Source organism: Lasioglossum baleicum, chromosome 4 (genome assembly GCF_051020765.1).
Source record: "Lasioglossum baleicum chromosome 4, iyLasBale1, whole genome shotgun sequence".
Lineage (NCBI taxonomy): Eukaryota > Metazoa > Arthropoda > Insecta > Hymenoptera > Halictidae > Lasioglossum > Lasioglossum baleicum.
In genome coordinates, this window is record NC_134932.1 from 11850244 (window position 1) to 11866863 (window position 16620).

A 16620-nucleotide genomic window follows, 5' to 3' on the forward strand; every position below is an offset into this window, starting at 1 on the left:
GGGAGAAGGACCGAGAGAAAATAGACCAAAGATCGAGAGAGCGAAACAGAGTCGAAACAAACGACAAGTTTTTAAGAGCAACATTATCTCGTTGACTCGGCTGTAGGATCTTGAGGCCGGGGACCACCTAGGCTTCAAAGATGCAATCGTAATTGCATAATAGCCACGATAAACTGGCCGGGTTATTTATGAACCTCCTCTCTCCTTTTGTCGGCCGTGTCAATGGGGAGCTGGGATTCGAACGGCAACCGCTGGATGTGTTTCACTGGATCGGGCCCGAGGAGATTTTAGATCCAACATCGTCTTCGTCGTCGTGCCACAAGCCGCTCCGGAGGAGCTTAATCTCCCACCAAGCCCCGGATCGATGATTTATAATTTCTACGGGCGCAGATTCCTGTTCGCGGTTATAAATACTTGTTGCTCTAACACCGCTCATACGTCGCGTACCGATTTCACGGTTTCATTACGAGACCTTACGATATTTAAGCCAAACTCCGTGGTACCCTCAGTACTTTCCGAACGACTTAATATTTCTCGTTTTCGCCAAAGCGTCGCGTTGAAGTGATTTTCCGCGGGTAAATTCCCGATCGACACGCACACAGATTTATAGATACCCTCGCGTTCTGCACCGCGACTTGGTAACTTAATTTCGAGCGGTATCAAGATCGGCCATCAACGAGCTAGAAAACAAGCCTAATTAATTCGAGCCGCGGAAGATCGCCTTTGTTTCTGTTCGCGGTGTGTTACACCGATTAGCAACATGTTGCACGCTCTCTACGTTTCCCGTTGTTATCTGCGATCATCGCCGTTAACCGCGATCGGCTTCCATCATGCAACGCCTAGAAGGAATCAACGCAAAGAACGTTCCCCCGTGGGTAGGAAGCAATGCTTCACGTTCAAAGGTCCCGTTTTTAAGGTTTCCGACTGAATGCTGAAGCTCAAGGCTGGATTCTCGTGGCAACGACATTCCTCGGGTACGCGGCGGCCTTTAATAAAATGCATAACATCTCTTGCATCGCGTCGAGATCACCGCGAGAATTTTTTCCGAACGTGCCGCTGGAATGCGTATTTATGGGGACCGCGAATTTCAGGGTTGAAGATGTTCTGTGGAGAAAGGTCGACGTTAATCGACAATTATGAGGACGGGGATGCGCTGGATGCTGATGGGGTTAGGGTAACTAGAGAATTCGATGTTGGATTGCTCGTACGAAGGGGTTTATGATGCTGTTAGAGTCCTCGGGATGTCCCGAGGTCCTGGTGTGGTTAATAGAATCGTTAGAATCTGCGTAGCTTAGGTAAGAGTGTGTAGTGAGCTTCTGGTAACTGCTAACAAGTTTGTCGGTGATTACGAAAGATGATAGACTGAACAATTATCAAAATTAAGCGACGTAACACCCTAATCGAAGACCACGAATGGTCACAAGCTTGAACAGCACTCTCCAGATGCGAAGTGCACCTGCATCTCAACACAGTCACCAGTCGCTCCGTCATACGGGCACGTAAAACTGCACCCGCATTGTATCTTTCCACCAGCATGTAAATCAGCTGACACCGATCGAAAAATCGCAAAGTTCAAGGTCCCTCCCTTTCCGCGAGAGTCCGAGTTCCCGAACAGCCCTTAAAGACACTTAATTTCTCCTTATCATTAGCCCCGCGACTCGCGGCCGAGCTCCCATTACTTTCTTTGGAATTCCCCGATCGATCGGTCAGATGGAAGCGTCCGATAGAGGACCCCGGTGTATACTCGCGGCCGTATCAGATAACCACTTAGATACGCGTGGCAGGGTGCACCGGTGGTAAGATTCTATATATACTTTCGTAGAATCCGCTGCTGGCCGCGCGAACGCTATCATGCGTGGCAGAGAAGCGGCCTCGGAATGCGACACGCGGCCGCGTGTTCCTCCGTTTCGTTCGTTCCCTTCGTTCATCCGTTTGCCGAGCATCCGATTCTGGCTTTCTCTCTCCCTCTCTCCCTCTCTTTCTGTCCAGCTTAATCGAGCAATTCGAACCGTGGTCCACCAGTTGCACGCGCCGATCCTCAACAAACGCGATTAATTGCCCGCCGAGGAAGATAATTCCGTAACGCTGCGCACCGAGATATCTGAATCGCTCCGGAGATCCTCTTCAGCGAGACCCTTTGTGCTCGCTCTCCCCAGAATCCTCAGACGTCCGCGTTTAGGATCCGGGGCTTTGGTCGCCGATTGTCGTCTCATTCGATTTCTGCGCGAGGAACTGGCGATCTTCTTGCGACATAGTTGCTCTCAGATGGATTTAGACCCTGAGTTTTCGAGTTTAGAGACTCCCTAGTAGCAAAAAATATTGTTTAAACATTTTTTTCAGATATTAAAATAACATTTTTTAAGCCACACTTTAAAATAATAGATGAGATATTATATACAGATACAGGAAACATGAAATAAATGTTAAAGAAATGCGAACTAAATATTCATCAAATATGAGAGAAATATTTAAAATATGTAAAGTAAATATTCAGAAAATATACAATAAATATTTAAGATAATTAAATAATATTCTTATAATGTAAATTTATATCGAATAAGTTACAGGCACAACATATATTCAAAGTAAATTCAAAGTAAATATTTTACGTTTAATATTAAATAAAGATTTATTCTATATTTGATACCAATATTTTATTCATAATATGAAATGTGTATTCTTTCCATATTATGGAACAAATATTTTTTTATGATAAGTATAGAATATTTCTTGAAAATTTTAGGGAAAAAATATTCTGTTTCTAATATTAAATAAAGATTCATTTTATATTAAGAAAGAAATATTCTTCTCATAATAGAAAATAAATATTACCTGTACATTAGGAAAAAATATTCTATTCCCAATATTAAATAGACATTCATTTTACATTTGGAAAAGAATATTTATCTCGTAACATAAAATACACGTTTGCAGTATATTTGAAAAAAAATATTTGTTACCATATGAATGTCTATACAATATTTTGTGCTACTAGGGTTGCTTAGACTTCTAAGCGGGAAGGAATAACTGGAAGTCCCTCAGAGAATTTTGTAGTACTTGTTTCGAAGCTTGAAGACTTAATTTTTCCAATCTATTTCCATCGAAGATGTGCTTGCATAAAACACTGCAAGCTCGAACGTCTTCGAAATTATTAGTTTTTTTCCGGAAAAATTGAGATACGATTTAAAATCGATTGCTTCTCGCCCAGCGAACAAAATAAAATAGAAAGACGAGCCCGTGAAGAAAATCGTGAAGATTCAGAGGGTAATCCAGCAGGGTCGTTCAGCTGATCGAACTATTAGCAGGAACACGGTGAACGCGAGCGCCGTGCCGCGCCGGCAAAGCGTGTCATCGGTAAGGACAACGCGCCGGCGCTTTTTCTAAATCCTCTTCGATGATTAATGGCCGTCCACGCGTTTCGCATCGCGGCGTCGCATCGAGCCACGGCTGAAAGAATGCTGCGACCAAGGATTCGCAGCAACAAAGCCCCGAGGGCCGGGCCGCGGGCAACCGAGCGCCGCCTTTTGAATCATCTGAATGCGCTCGCGGATCCGTATTCGACCGGGAACGCGAACAAAGCGTCCCGGATAATGATCCATTATCAGCCATTGATAAAGATAGCCGGGAACTGGCGCGATTCCGTGACTCGAATACGCGGCCCCGAGATTTCTTTTCCCTCCGGCATGGGCCCCGGTTGCCGTGATTAATCGATCCTTGTCGGTCTTGTCAACGTCGATGCACCGGAAGAATGCGGGCCCGGCGAGTTTCGTTGTTTCGCTCTGCAATCGATATTTAATTTTCTTGTCCCCGATGTAGCGTGTGAACACGAGCCTTCGTTCTTACTTTTCCGTTCTGGGATATTGTTAGTGGATTGTTGGTTTGTTGACCCTGGGACTCGAAGTAACCCGACTAGATTCGGTACAAGAAGAATATTAATGTCTAAGTTTAAGATCAATGAGAAGATCATCGTCTTCTGGAGCTCTTGTTCTTGCTTAGAATATTTTTTTTAACGAGGTACATCGTGTTGTCGATTTCTCGATGATGGTTTTGTAGAACTTACAGTTCTACAGTACTCATGTTAGTCTAATTATAACGAGTGCAGCGCCAGGTGCATCCTATATTTCTTGTGCGATCGATCCGCTTGATCGCCGTTCCCGAGGACCGACGCGGCAACAGTAGCGAACACATTCATGTAAAAATTAGAAGATAAGGATATAAACAGGTACAGAGGCAAAGTGCACGGCGCCTAATAGTCTGTCATTAGCGATACTCCGTAATTCTCGAATACAGGATGACCGAGATCGGTTCCCCGAACAGCGAGCCGGCAATTAGCGACCGCTTTTTGTTCGTGGAAGACGGCATTACCGGTAATTAAAGAAAAGCTCGGCCACTCGTGAATGATCGCGGAACGTTTTATTAACCATTTGTTTCGAGCACGTTGCCTGATTATGGTCAGCGCGAATCTCGCCGACGAATCTGCGAAAAAAGGGAACAGCCGGCTTATCGTCCTGCGATCAATCTCTCTTCCTGCGACTACTTTCCCTTCGAGTATTACGTCCTGCCATACGTTCCGCTTCCTCGTAACAATATAATTCACGGTATCTTTTTTCAAAGTAAAATTTTCGATCGCGCCTTGTGCTGCGCTTCGCGCGCGTTCCCAAGTCGGAGACTCGGTGAGAGTAGAATGCTGACTGTCGACGCGCCTCTCCGTCGTCCCCACGGCAGAAAAACGTTGACAGTCGTTGACGTGCTAGTACATGTTTGCATTAGGAATGGTCGACAGTCGTGGAATCAGTGTTGCGTCATTTCACGAGATTCCCCGGACGAAGACCGAGCGCAAATACACGCGGTGATCGTCGATTTTCTAGGATTTCTTCGCTGGAATGCGTCGGACTGCAGCGTGCGAAATAGTATTTATTTATCTCATCATTCGCGGTTTTTATCGCGCGCCGTTGCGTCGGTTATCACGAGACCACGAATCTTTATGCAAAATAAAAATTGTCTGCGTAAACAGCTGCCGAAGTTCATTTTTATGTGGTAACACGATGAATTGTTAGATCACAGTTCAATGAAACCAATCATTTTTTTTGTATCTTTTGCGGAGTACATTTTACAAGATAAAAATACGAAGGAGACCACACATTCCTGTGAAAACGAAAGGAACCACCGTTTTCGAACAGCGTACGAATAAGATTTCTCGCGGAGTTTCCACACCGCTCCAAAAAATGTGGAAACGAGTTTCTATCAGCTTTCGAAAATTCTTTTCTAAAAATCGAGGATCACGAGGAATTTCACAATCTAATAACAGTATGGTTGGCTCGGTGAAGCCTGGCATCGCCGTTCCACATTGGATTTTCTCATCGTTAGAAAATGGACGAGCTGCCGGCGGATGAGTATCGATTAGTATTATGAGCATCGCAGGTCTCAGATTTTCGCTGTGCGCAAACCCCGTGTTTCGGAGATCGCCGAGCGCTCCGAGTCGCTTCTGAATTAAACATGAATTGCGAAACGAACGGCGCGGCGTTACGTTCGTTTCTCAGATTACAGGCTTCTTCGCATTCGCATCTCGTGATCAAAATTGAAAACCGCGTTCGCGGATTTATCAAGATTTCACACGAACCCTTAGCCCGACTGTGTTCCGGGTTCAACGATTCCGATTCTCTCTTTGGTCGATCGAACACCATGCTGGAGGATCGATGCTCGATCTCGGGGAACATTGTTTTAGGTGTTACAATTACGTTTTGAGCGGTGCCAATCCTCGGAAAAAGGGATCGGGGATCAAATATACGGACTGTCGACAACGGTTGCAAATAAGAGCAGCTGCGAGTGCTCGCCTTGTTCCCCTTTCTGCTACCATTACAAGACTGGGCTCGCCGTAAGCGAAAGAAGAAGGAAGATGGCGATAAAGAGCTCGTTGTATCAATATACACACGTGTAGCAACAACACGGGATTCTTCACCGTGTTACAGTGAAGTGTTACAAATTGCGGCTGCATTGATGGGCCTCGTTGAAGATCGCTCGCGGCTTTTCAGCAGTTTGCACCTTTGTGCTCCAACATTTGACGGAAAGACGGTGCGGTGACGATTCAGGTCTTGATAGACGGACATTCTTCGAAGATTTTCTTCACGATTTTCTCGGCTTGGTCGTTCCTAATTTCAGTACATCGAGGCGAATAGAATGATGTATGATTGATACCAACAGCTTGGGGAGGCAACTGTAAAGTTCAAATCGTATGGTGCAATATTAAAAAAAGGTCTTGTTAAGAGTGTCCGAATGTTAGTGGGAGCCACTGTAGATCAATCTACATTTAACACTAAATCTACAAACCATTAAAAATACAGCCTTATAAAAACTGTAACACAATATCGCCGCCTGAATATAAGAACTAAGTAACTTGAAATTTGGACATTTTGAGTTATCCACTTCGTATTACATAAGAAATCAAGTAGAATTTAATATAAAAACTGGGTAACCTATCAAAGTAATCTACGACATCTAATGAGCACTGTTCAAAGTAGATAAAAAATAAATACAGATTTCTATTTGTGTATTAAATGAGCACCTCGATTTTTTAAAAATTTGTTTTAATCCATAATGATATTTTTTCATGTATTGTTCCACTTAAAATAAAGAAACACAAGCAGATATTGGCATTATGTTTAAAATAACGGTCTCATCAATTTCTCTAAAATAAGAACATTCAGGCGGCGATATGATAGATACTTGTATTCTTATAAATTCAATGATTGGAAAATATAAAACCGGTCATTAGACTGTGGTAGGTTCAGTGTTAAAGAACACGGTCTTCGACCACTCCCCATCCGAACACTTCGATGAAAAGCAAACGATAAATACGAACGATTTCTGAAGCATTGTCTTCGAAGAGGGGTCTGGCACGAATGCTAATAAAAATTGATCTACTGCATAAACAATCGTTCCGCTCGCCACACAACGTGCTTCGTCCCCCCCACGGAGTAAAAACAAACCTGGGAAAGTATAGGCGCCGAGGAAAATCTCTCGAGCCTAATAATAAATACCGATGCGAGGCAAATCGAAGCTTTATTTCTCGGGTTAGCATAGGGATCGCAATTCCCGGCCGAAAATGTTTGACATCCGCGGGGGAAGAAGGGGGCTCGGTCGACAGGGTCATCGAGAGTCGCATAGCTGTCGGTGTTGTGAAGACAGCAGAGGCGGCCGGCGTAGAATGAGAGACTGCGCTAAGCGCAGGGCCGTGTCGTGTCAGGAATCCCGGTGTCACCTCGTGTCGTGTCTAGCGTTTTCGTGGCTCGCTCTTAATAGAACAGGCCGCTCGCGTGTATTCGCATCGAACGGGAAAGAGAGAGTCTTCTAGAGGTGTGTGTGTCAGAGAAAGAGAGAGAGAGAGTCTGTTAGCCGAGCGTGTCACTGGCTGCCACTCTAGAGGCCGTTTCTGACCCGGCTGACTGACAGACCGGCTGGCCGAGCTTGACTAAAACGTGACCAGGATATAACCTCGCTATACTCTGTCGCTATAGGCTGCCCGCGATGGGGTGGTTGCCGCGATTCCACCATCAAAAGTGTCGATAGCTTCCCACCCTTAAATATCACATCGTTACATTAAAAACCGAATATTCAGGCATGTCGTCTTCCTTTAAATTTTTCAAGCAATGCAATTCAAAGATTTAAAGCTATGCACTTAATGTAAAATTAGTAAGACATTATCTAACGATCTTCTAACTCGAAGCACCGGAATCAGAACAGTAATTAAATGAGTTATCGCCGGACACAATGTCCTCGTGGAAGTTTGTGCAAGTGCGACAGTGTACGAAGGCGCGATTAGGGCTAGTTTCGATCGCGTCAGGTGCTTCAGGGGGAATAAAAGTGAGCGATCAAAGGCTAGCGTATAATAACGGGTGGTCGGCGCGGTCCGGCGCGTAACGCTCCGCGGTTAGGTTAATTATTTCAACGAGTGGAGCGGCTAATGCATCGGCCGTGGCTACTGGATCGCGGACTGGCCAGTTGGCAGCTGTTTTACCTATTTGCTCAGCACGCCCGAGCCATAAATAATTTTGCAACGGTGTTATTACGATACAACTCCGCCTGTTACACCTATCTCCTCGGGTTGTTGCAAAAGCCGTGACTATCTGGTAATGAATAGGCTCTCTCTCTCTCTCTCTCTCTCTCTCTCTCTCTCTCTCTCTCTCTGGCGCGTTCAACGAGCATCATAGAAACGTTCGAGGTCGCGGATTTAAATACCAATTACCTGTTACCCACTCAGCTTTTCCAGCCGCCGCTGCTATACTACGTAAATACTCTGATTTAGTCGTTAGATCTTAATATTCGGATCGCGTGATTGGCCGATACGGGCGTTTGCGAAACCGGAGATTCAGCTGACAACGGGCGCATTAATCGCGAATGAATGAAACGAATCGTTTAATCACGCACCGCCGAGGCACCGTACTACCATTGTTGCGTAAAATATCCCTTTATTAACCGGCTCGCTTCGTTTGCTTTCTATCGGCCGCTGGATAAATACCATCCGCTCTAAATAATCCGATCCCAGTCGTTCGCTGCTACTTCGATTCATACACCGGTCCCTGAAGGCTTGCTTGATCCAAATACTGGCGTCGATGCTGATTTATAACTTCGGGAACTGCTGTGGGAACTCGTTTCCCGATTTTTAATTTGTTGACGGGTGGGAGTTACCAGTCGCACTGAATGGAAAATAAGACGAGCGGATTGCAAAAATATTCGGAAGCAAGAAATGGCTGGAAACGGTCAGTAGGTGATTTATGAAAAGAATGAGATAGATTTTTTTGCGGAGGTACTCGCGGAGCAAGTGACAATATCGCCACTTGGCAATGCACACAACGTTATCTGAACGATTCTATCTATCCAACGGGTGAATTACAGTTTTCCAGCGAGCGAAATGAGCGCTCATGGATTATTCAGTGTGCAGCGGATAATTAATCAAACTCTGTCACTGGGAAAGCTTTCAGTCGGCCATTTATTGGACTACGATAGAGCTGACCTAGACCTGGTTCGCCGCTCCAAACAAATCAATTCGCAAAAGAAGTGTTTACTCGAATACCTGCGACGTGAAATTAGTCATCCTCCCTTCACAGTTTGTGTACGATGTCAAATAATATTATTAATATTTCATGAGGAAAGTAATTTCGTTTTTAGCGTAGAGATGGCATTGCTTCCATTTCACCATCTTCGTACGAAATAAAAATTTCAGTTTCGGCCGAAATGCTGAACATTTATAGTCTAATTGCGAGATTAGAGAGCCGCTGTCGTATATCTCGTATTTTTGTGAACTTTCTCACAGTTGCGAAAAGTTTATCATTCGCAAACACGATTCAAGCAGTCCCTGCAGCCGCAGCACAGTCGCTGAGAACATAGCTCGAGCTCTCACCCTCGCAACGCTATTAATAGCGTGTTCATTAATGCTGTAAATGAGCCGACTCTTTAATATCCGCATTGACATGGATCTATGATCGTGCTAGAGGCGCGACGCCGTACTCGTCTCGCACCTGCTCGAATCGGCCATCCGAAACGAGAACTTTCCCTATCATCTCTTTTCATCGAATCAACTCATTACAAATTCGTAAACGCGTCATCGCAACCCACTCTCTCTCTAAACATCAGAACCTTTGATTAACAACAATATTCCAACGTCTTCGAAACAGAAGAACTTCTTTTCCATATGTCACAACAATTATTGTGAAAAAATGATCTCTGACTTAAGACACTCCCACGAAACTGCTCTCTCATGATCGTGACGTATCTTATCTGCCGGCTGGTCTATCAGGATGTCAGCAGCTTGACAGCTAGATTAGAAGTATCACCTACATACGAAAATAAAACAATTTCACAACTTTCGGTTAATCTTCCTCGGGGTAAAATTAGCTTGTACGAGAACACGCGTCGTATGACTACGTAAAAATTTATTAGAAATGTATCTTCGTTGTTGCTGTATTTCATTAACTTTTTTCATAGTTAAGTCACCCAACAACAGTCTACTCAACCTGAAACCAAATCGAACGCAACTACAATAATTTACATTCAGAAACATGAAACACAAAAATGAAACGTACGTATTGTCCTCGCAAGCAACCACACCACGAGCCAAAAATCGTTCTCACGTCTACCATACGAGCAGAGGGGCCAGCAGAGAGCAGAAGAGTCGAAAAATTTCTGCTTTCGAGGTGCGTCGACCGTTCCCGAGCTTTCCAGCGAGATGTCCAAGCGAAGCTTAATGACCGGGACCATTCGAGGGCCGCGTTATCGCTTTCCTCCCGATGTAGCACGTCGCTGGCTTGACTTTTTAATAAATAGTGTCCCCGGCCTTGCTTCCCGCATATCGTTTATCCGGCACACTTGGCCGTTTTGTAACCGGGATTCCTCTTTCTGGCCTGGCTCATTATTATACGACAGCCGGACGCGCGAACCTAAGCTAGGCCGGCACGCGCACAGAGGTCCAGGGGATCGAGCCCGGCTCTCGATCCTGGATCCTTTCTGGTGATTAATCGCTATCCGTGTCCCGCTGACGTCGATACAACCTATGCTCGCGACCGGAGACAGTCTGGACCCTCGACGGACGCTTCCTCTCGATAGAGCCTAGGGTTCGAACTGTATGGATAGGGAAGCTTGCTAACAATTTTCATCGCTAATTATTCCTTAATGTTTCTTAGCAATTTCGTTGTTGTTGATGCAGGAACGCTGAAGTTGAAATTTCTTTAATTAGAGGCTGGAGAAGAGTGATCTTCGGGAATTTTTTCCTAGTTTTGAGAGTACCTCGTATTTTTTTAAATTGTATATGTTTGTTCGTTGGGAAGTTATGAATGGGTTTGAGGTGGTCCTGTCGAGAACGTGAATCTGTTGTGATTGTTGAAACAAAATTTAAACAACGATCTCAAGCCTATTGAGATATCCAGAGAATGTGGCTGGCAACAGATGCAGGCAAATTATCATGCGAATCGAATTCCCCGAGGTGCGACAGACCACAGAGCGCTAAGCGCGCCGTAGAATGCTTCCTGAATCGATTTGCCGCGCGTTAGACGCAACAATCGGCCCGGCACGACGTTCGACGAGTTTTTCGATTGAATTCGATTGCGACACACGGATCCGGCGAATGGATCCGGTGACACGCGTCGAACGTGCTAAAACGAGAAGGTTAAATTGTTCCGAGGATTGCGATCGACCGCTTACCCGATGGAATTCAATTCAACATAGTTCCGGTTCGGTGCGAGCTAGTTACTGGGCTCCAGAGGGAATGTCCATCTGATATGTTCGACAACCGGCCGCGCGGGTTATCAGCTCGCGGCGATAATCCTAGGTAACCTGGTTTAATAGTCAGGAAATGTTGTCACTTTCCTTGGCAGCCTGTGCTGATCAGGTGTTGTTGTACCGGGGGTACCACCCAAAGAATCTCAAATGAATTGCGTCGGATCTGCACTTACAATTAGTTAGATAGAACAGTAATTATGTTGATCAGAGATAACTCATGTACTCGTAATGTTTGATGTGGGTCCCATGGAAATCACCCACATAAATTGCCCCGACACGGTTTTAACCGACAACATTTCACCGACTCCAGATTTGACCGACAATAACTTTGGCCGACAACGCCTTTAACCGAAAACGATTTTGACCGACAACGAATTTGATCGTTAACGATTTTGACCGACAACGAGTTCGATCCACAACGACTTGAAACGACCACAGTATGATAATACATACTGTGGTCGTCTCAAGTCATTGTGAATCAAATTCGTTGTCGGTCAAAATGGTTGTCGATTAAATTTGTTGTTGTTTATGTACATAGATGACACGATGGACAATTTTTTGACTTTCTCGAACCGTAAAGAACCGAGCGAAGCGACCTGATTAAACTCTGTAACACCTGCACCTAGTTCAGCTTTGACATTAGCGTTGTCCTTGATCTCATCTAGAGGAGGTCCAGGCAAGCAGTCTTGACAGTAGCGTTGCCCTTGATCTCACCAAGAGGAGGTCCAGGCAAGCAGCCTCGACAGTAGCGTTGTCCTTGATCTCACCTACAGGAGGTCCAGGCAAGCAACCTTGACAGTAGCGTACTGCTTGATCTCAGCTAGAGGAGGTCCAGGCAAGCAGCCTTGACAGTAGCGTTGTTCTCGATCTCATCTAGTTTAGGTCCAGGCTAACAGCTTCGACAGTAACGTTGTCCTAGCTCTCATCCAGAGAAGGGCCAAGCTAGCAGCCTTGGTACTTCCTACAGCTTTGATACAGTTTAAATCGGAGAGATGATTGGTGCCAGGTTGTTAACGGTGAAATTTCAATTGCAGGCACGGTGAACGCGAACGGGGAGACGAAACGGCAGAGGACGTCGTACACCAGGTACCAGACGTTGGAGCTGGAGAAGGAGTTCCACTTCAACCGCTACCTGACGAGGCGGCGTCGGATCGAGATCGCGCACGCCCTCTGCCTGACGGAACGTCAGATCAAGATCTGGTTCCAGAATCGGCGGATGAAGTGGAAAAAGGAGCACAAGATGGCGAGCATGAACATTGTACCGTACCACATGTCGCCGTACGGCCACCCTTACCAGTTCGCGCCCCACCCAGGCCAGTTCGCTCACTTGGCCACATAGGACGAGTTCTCGCCCGCCGAGCTCGGAGCACACGCTGTCCGGTTCCCGGGGATGTACGGCGAGCAGAACTTCTAAACGGCTTTTTTCCCCCGTGGCTCCGCAGGGTCGGGTCTTTTCGTCGTTGACGTTACGCTTGACCCGGGCCGAGCCGGGACCACTTCGCTTCCAGTAGGACACGTGGCATGACACAGGCCTCAGAACACCCGAACGATTGTCACTCGTCAACCGGAATCCTCCTTCCACCTCTTCCTCTTCTCATATTTTCCTCTTCGTCTTCTTCAGCTTCTTCGTCGGACACTCCGAACAACCCAGCAAAGGGGTCCCCAGACTTTTTGCCTCCGTCGAGCTTCGAGGCTTTCGTGGATTGACTCGTTGCTCAGCCCTCTTCCTCCTCTTCTTCTTCTTTATACCCTTTTTTCTCCGTTCGAAAATCAAACGGTCTTCTGAAACCGAGATTCGATCTTGGCTACAGTCAGCGGCAAGAAGTGTTCAATGATTCATTGAATGATTCCGTGTGTGACCATTGAACCTCCATTATCCTCTATCCTTCAGCATCTTTATCGAACATATTAAGATCCCTTTTACTACTTTCCCCCTGAAATCGTCCAATCTCGCGCAAGCAAGATTCGCCTACTCCACCCTCTCCGCCTCCAGGATCCGAAAACTGTTCGAGACCGACGTTCGTCGGGGCTAGCCTGTGTCCGCGAGATTAACCAGCACGGTCACAGGACTGCTCGAAGCCGAAGGGAAGCCGGGAATAGTCTGCAAGCACGCCGTGCGCCCGATTAAATGGACTGGACGCGCTCCGAGGGGCTCTCGCCGCTCGTAGATTACAAAGTACCGATGTTGAACGCCGGCGAGCAGCCACCTCAGCGGGTGAGATGAAACCGAATCATAGTAGTTTAAGGCGTAGAATTTAGCGGTCTGAGTAATTAATTAATTCGGACGACTAATTAATTAATTCTCTTGCCTGCGCACTGTTTCGCATCCTCTGCGATCACCTTCCCCCCACCTCCTCCTACTCCTCCCAGCCGAACCAACAACCATCTCCACACTTGCGAACGAAGAAAAAAAAAACAAACTGGTTCGACAAACGATGCGCTGATGTACTTACTCCTTGTTTCCCTCTTCCCCCACTTCCTCTTTCTCTTCTTTCGCTCGTTTTTCGAAAACGAAATAAAACGAAAAATCGGAAACGCGACTCCCGTTCAGAGAGAGGGAGAGTCGTCTTTCTCCCAGGCGGAGCGTCGTTTCTATGTGCACGTTAAAGTCTCCACTTCGTAGTACGTAAGGTGCCTATCAATACTCGATCTATCCTCTGCCGTTTCTCGATACCGAGGCTGCTGTGAACGTCCCGACGTCCTTCGTTCGATCGAGTCCCGCGGGAAACGATTCGACAGTGTCTCTAGGGAATACGATCAACGGTGGATCAAATTGATCAAGGATCCCCGAAAGTGTCCTCTCTTGCGAGCGGAACTCTCCGTTCCTCTTCTTCTACCAGTCCTCTGCAATCGAGAGTCGTGGAGTTAATTAGCAACAGGGAGAAAAGACTTTTGTAAATAATCGCGTGTGACGTCCAGAATAACCGCTGTTCGGGGTCACGGATGAGCTGTTGTTCGATTAACAAATACCGAATAAAATACTGAAGTCCAAAGTTTGCTTTGTTCACCATTCGATTAAACACGTTCATGATCTCAGGATTATTCAATCTTGAGAGCTTGATTGTTCCAGTGTGCAATGCAGCGGTGTACTGGAAGTGGAATGTGTATAGCTTTCTGTATAAAAGTCGCAAGGCCTTCTCGGGAACGGAGGTTTGAAGTAATGGCGGCTACGCAAGCGCGTGCCACCTCGCTGAGTAGTTGCACTGCGCATCTCGCCGCGTTATAATTCGACGAAAGAGGAGGCAGAAGACGAGGAACCCGTCGGGGATCGAATCGAGCGGGGCGTGCAGGTGTGTAAATGAATTTAGATAGTGTGTTCGCGGCGCGAGGCGCGTTAATTGGTTATCTTGTGATACGAAGTAACTGATAATGAATGGAAACGAGAAGCTAGGCCCGCGTTTACGGCGTCAGAGCGAAGCAAATTCGGAAGAATACAGGGATCTAAAAAGTATATAATTGATGATATCTAGAGTGTGAGCGTGTGAGAGAGAGAGAGCGAGAGAAAGGGACAGAGAAAAAGAGATGGGAGAGAAAGAGAGACCGAGATATCGCGACGGCGAAAATAAAAAAAAAGGCGAACAAGGCGGAAAGAGAGAATTTAAGGAATAGGCTAATGTTGAAATGTACATAGCTATTGAATATACGACAACACGATATTTGAATGACGTTATTATTCGTTCGAGGCGCTAACGAACGAGCCCGGCTGCCACGGATTTATTTTTCTTGTTCTCCAACCGGCCGACAACGAGAAATAGAGTGTTATTTAAAAAAAAATGATTGGATTCGTTTCTTGTGATAAAATAATAAATCTCGATGTAATTGAAGAAAAACACGTAGCTGTCGTCGATCATCTACGTTCGGCGCTCTTTCGTTATCGCCTGGCACGCCTGTAGGGATATTTAAATAAAAGAATAGTGAGGATTCTAATTATTATTATTATTATTATTAATATTATTACGATGATTATTGAAAAAAATTATTGATATTATCGCTATTATTCTATTGAGAGTGAGCCTGTTGCTAATGACTTGGTCCAGTGTTAATATTTGTATTTTATTTGTTTCGTTATTATTATTATTTTTTTTTGTTGTTCACGCCGCGTGTCGTATACAACACGTTCCGTACCTATGAATGCGAATTTCAGGTGTTTCCTTGTTCCATTGCGAGGGGAATAGAAGAGACACACAGATACATAGACTCGTACACGTACATACACACACACACACGTGGTGGCGATCGAGAAATCCCTGCGGACGATTCTCTTCGCTCTCGATCGCGTATCGAACGCGGATCGAGGAGACAGGGGCCGGGTCTCTCAAACGCGAATGAAAGAAAAAAATAGCTGTTTTACTCGTCAGGTGCGACGGATGCGTTCTCCACTTTAAATTAAGCTCAAGTATTACGTTCGTGTAGCGTCAAACTCAAATGTTACTTCATTCCATGTAATATACGTAATAGTCTAACTAAAATACCTACTTATTACATCTACGTAACCTAGAGCACCGTACGCGTAAGGTCGTATAATTATATAATTTAAATTGTAATTATTAAATGGTATGACGTACAGAATCACACGGCTGGACTATCATTTCCTGAAATCCTCCCCGAAAACTAACAATTGATGTTTGTAATCCGTTTACTGTCAAACAGGAGCCAGGTAACAATTTCGTTTTTTCTTGAATCATTTTAATGTTTCTACTGTTCTATAAAATGTTCATTTCGTGCAGCATTTTCTTGTTATAAACGCTGCTTCGTTTTCTTGTAAATGCGCGAGTCATGCCGCTGTATCTGCTCTTATAAAAATGTTTTAATAGTCCGAGCAATAAACTGCCGGCATTAAATAACGCCATAAAAATCGGGTCAACAATGCTATCTCCCGAAGACAATAACACAGCGTTCAAATAAGAATGCCACAGCCTTGGCATTAATGGAGGTTCGATTACGCGGAGCGAACTATCTCTAATATTTTTCTGCTCGTTTTCGGAACTAACGGGGAACCGTCGACCGTCAACGATATGCTGAAATGTCGTCGAATATTTTCCGTGGAATATCTGCCGGCGGTCGACGTTTTGTCGTTTCAATTACAAGAAATGTTGCGCATTACGAGATAACGAGAACGTTTTTCTGGCCGGCGCGATAATGCTTTATGAATTGCTCGTTAATGGTCGGGACGAGGATCGGCGACGCATTAAAAATCGTGTTAATTGCCCGGCGGCTCGTAAACCGATAATTGTTATGTGTTTACAATTATTGATAACGGTTCTGGCGGTTGATGAAATTCCACGGGTGTACACGATAACATCCGGAGTCGAAAGATCGAGCGATGCCCGCGCGAAGGGGTTATCGGGC

The 16620-nt window shown here is 45.4% G+C and overlaps 1 protein-coding gene across 1 annotated transcript in view; it reads left to right on the top strand.

Annotated features, from left to right (window-relative positions):
• LOC143207804 (uncharacterized) overlaps nucleotides 1-15100 on the top strand; it is a 45312-nt gene extending 30212 nt beyond the window's left edge. The window contains exon 2 of the mRNA XM_076421595.1: nucleotides 12306-15100. Within this exon, the coding sequence (XP_076277710.1) occupies nucleotides 12306-12610 (305 nt within the window). The 3' untranslated portion in view covers nucleotides 12611-15100. The remainder of the gene's footprint in view (nucleotides 1-12305) is intronic.
• Nucleotides 15101-16620: the final 1520 nt, after the last annotated feature.